Source organism: Nicotiana tomentosiformis, chromosome 6, assembly GCF_000390325.3.
Source record: "Nicotiana tomentosiformis chromosome 6, ASM39032v3, whole genome shotgun sequence".
Taxonomy (NCBI): domain Eukaryota; kingdom Viridiplantae; phylum Streptophyta; class Magnoliopsida; order Solanales; family Solanaceae; genus Nicotiana; species Nicotiana tomentosiformis.
Window position 1 is genome coordinate 35,079,905 of NC_090817.1, and position 2,445 is coordinate 35,082,349.

General features: G+C 46.9%; 1 protein-coding gene across 1 annotated transcript; it reads right to left on the reverse strand.

Annotated features, from left to right (window-relative positions):
• Positions 1-223: 223 nt before the first annotated feature.
• LOC138893782 (uncharacterized) lies at positions 224-2,062 on the reverse strand. The gene is made up of 4 exons (XM_070178444.1): positions 1,945-2,062; positions 1,541-1,674; positions 878-1,015; positions 224-778 (listed from the first exon to the last, which is right to left on the reverse strand). Exons 1-4 carry the CDS (start codon positions 2,060-2,062, stop codon positions 224-226), a joined length of 945 nt encoding a protein of 314 aa, XP_070034545.1.
• Positions 2,063-2,445: the final 383 nt, after the last annotated feature.

Here is a 2,445-nt window from a genome sequence, read left to right on the forward strand (position 1 = left end):
ACACTCAAATGTTAAAGCCTACAGGCTGCCGAGTTCGAACAAGGACCCAATCGAGTTTGAAACATTGAAAAAGCTACGTTTACTCAGAGTTTATGTTAACCACCACATTATCATCAACTCAACAAGCAAAACGTCACTCCAAATCTGATCGATCAAAATCGACCTTGTTATATATATACAAAATTGCCTACGTAATTAATTTACAGATATGGAGAATTAGACTCTAAGCTTCTGGGTCGGGGTCTTTCTCACCCTCGGACCTGCTTTTGCTACCATCATCGTTATCATCGTCATCATCATCAGAAGCCAAGGCTTCAGCTTCCGCTTCAAGCTCTTTTGCCTTTCTTACCTTTTCGGTAAGGTCAAAACCTCGAGCATGTATCTCCTCGAGGGTCTCCCTCCGAGATCTACACTTAACAAGTTCGGCAACCCAATGATCTCGAGCATCGGTAATCTTCGCAGCTTCCCGGGCCTCCACCTGAGCGGCCTCAGCATCAGCTCGATATACAGCAATAGACTTATCTGCCAAAACTTTCAACGACTCAACCTCCGCCTTAGCCTCAGCAAGTCGTATCTCAAGCTCATCGATTTTCTTAGCCTGAACCGACACCTTTTGCTTGACGTTTCGAAGCTGAACGTCGGCTGATAATAACTTTGTTAAGATGGTTTCTTTCTCCGCTGCCAGGCGGTCAATAGTCTCCTTCCACTGGTTGCATTCGGCCCGGATTTGATCGACCTCCTCTCGAAGTAGACCGATCTTCTCGATCTTTTGCTGCAACTGAGACAACAGAGGGTTAACTTCCACAGTCGAGTCGAATCCATACTTTAACAGAACGAGGCTCACCTGCTGATCGAGCTCGACCCTTTATTCACGAACCTTAGCCAAATCCGCTTGAAGATCCTTTATAGGCTCCTCCTTTTTGCTACAAAGAAGCCGAAGGTCATCTCTTTCACCTAGGACCTTCCGGAGTTCGGCCTCACACTGGCTAAGATCAACTCGAAACCTACCGATGGCCTGCATAGTTAGAAACTGTCATCAACACCAATAAAACAAAGAAGGATCACCGATATCGGAACCGTCAAGTATGGAAAAGAACAAAGAAGCCAAGTATGGAAGAATCATTACCCGAGTAATAAAACGCTGAGCTTCCTCTAACAAAAGAGAAGCATCACCGATATCGGAACTGTCATCAACACCAGTAAAACAATCCTTAAAAGAATCCGCTGCACCTGAGCCAGCACCAATATCGGGAGTCTTCAGCTCTCGAGCCTCCTTCAACGCCTCCTCAGAAAAAGACGGAAGAGAAGGTGAATGACCCATTGCCATTGCCCCGAGCAAATCACTCGGAGTACTCCGATCGAGACTTAGGTCTTCGGAACCAACCCCGATGGGCACGGCCGCCATCGGCTCAGTAGCTCTAGCAACCTCGACTGCCTCCATAGGTCGGACTACCAAAGCCGAGGAGCTATCTTCTTCTTCTTCTTCCTCCCTCAGTCGTTGGACCGAGTCGATCGAAAGGGCAATGATTTTTCTCCTCACCTTTCGAGTTTTGGGCTTAGGGTCCTCCGGCCGAGAGGAAGCCCTTCGTTTGTTTTCTTTTCCCTGTTCCAGGACCGGGGACTTGTTTCCTTCATCACCGCTCGAAGGCCTCAAAACGGCATCCCTAGTTACACCTATATACAAAGGAAAAATCGATAACGAAACGAACGCAAAATATACCTCGAGGGAAACAGGAACCAAACCTCACCATGATTCTTGGCCTCCCATCTACCTTTAGCCAAATCACGCCAAGCGCGCTCGGCATAGGATGAAGTCGAGGCTAACTTTCGAACCCAATCCTCGAGATCAGGCACAGCTTGTGGCATCCAAGGTGCAGCTGGACATCAGAAAATAATATTAACAAAAACGGAAAAAGACACGAAAAGCAAACATGAATCACTTACGGTCGAAATTCCATTTTTCAGGAAACGACATCTTTTCCTCTGGGATAAGATCACGAGTCCTCACTCGAATATATCGACCCATCCAACCTCGATCCTTATCTTCATCGATACTCGACATCAAAGCCTTCGATGCTCGATGATGTAGCCTAATTAGTCCACGATAAATCTGAGGCCGATACAGTCGTATAAGGTGGTTCAGAGAAAAATCCAACCCTCCGGCTTTGATAGAGAAGAAACACAATAAGATGACTATACGCCATAAGGAAGGATGAATTTGGCCGAGGGTGACCTGATATCTCCTGCAGAAATCAAAAATCACGGGATCGACAGCTCCCAACGTAAAGGGATAGGTGTAAACACTTAAAAATCCCTCCACGTAGGTAGTGACGCTCTCATCGGAGGATGGGATTTGTAACACAACCTCTGAACCCCAGCCGCAGTTTTTTCTGACGGCCTCGAGGTGAACCTCCGCTATAGAGCACGTATACATCGATACATGCT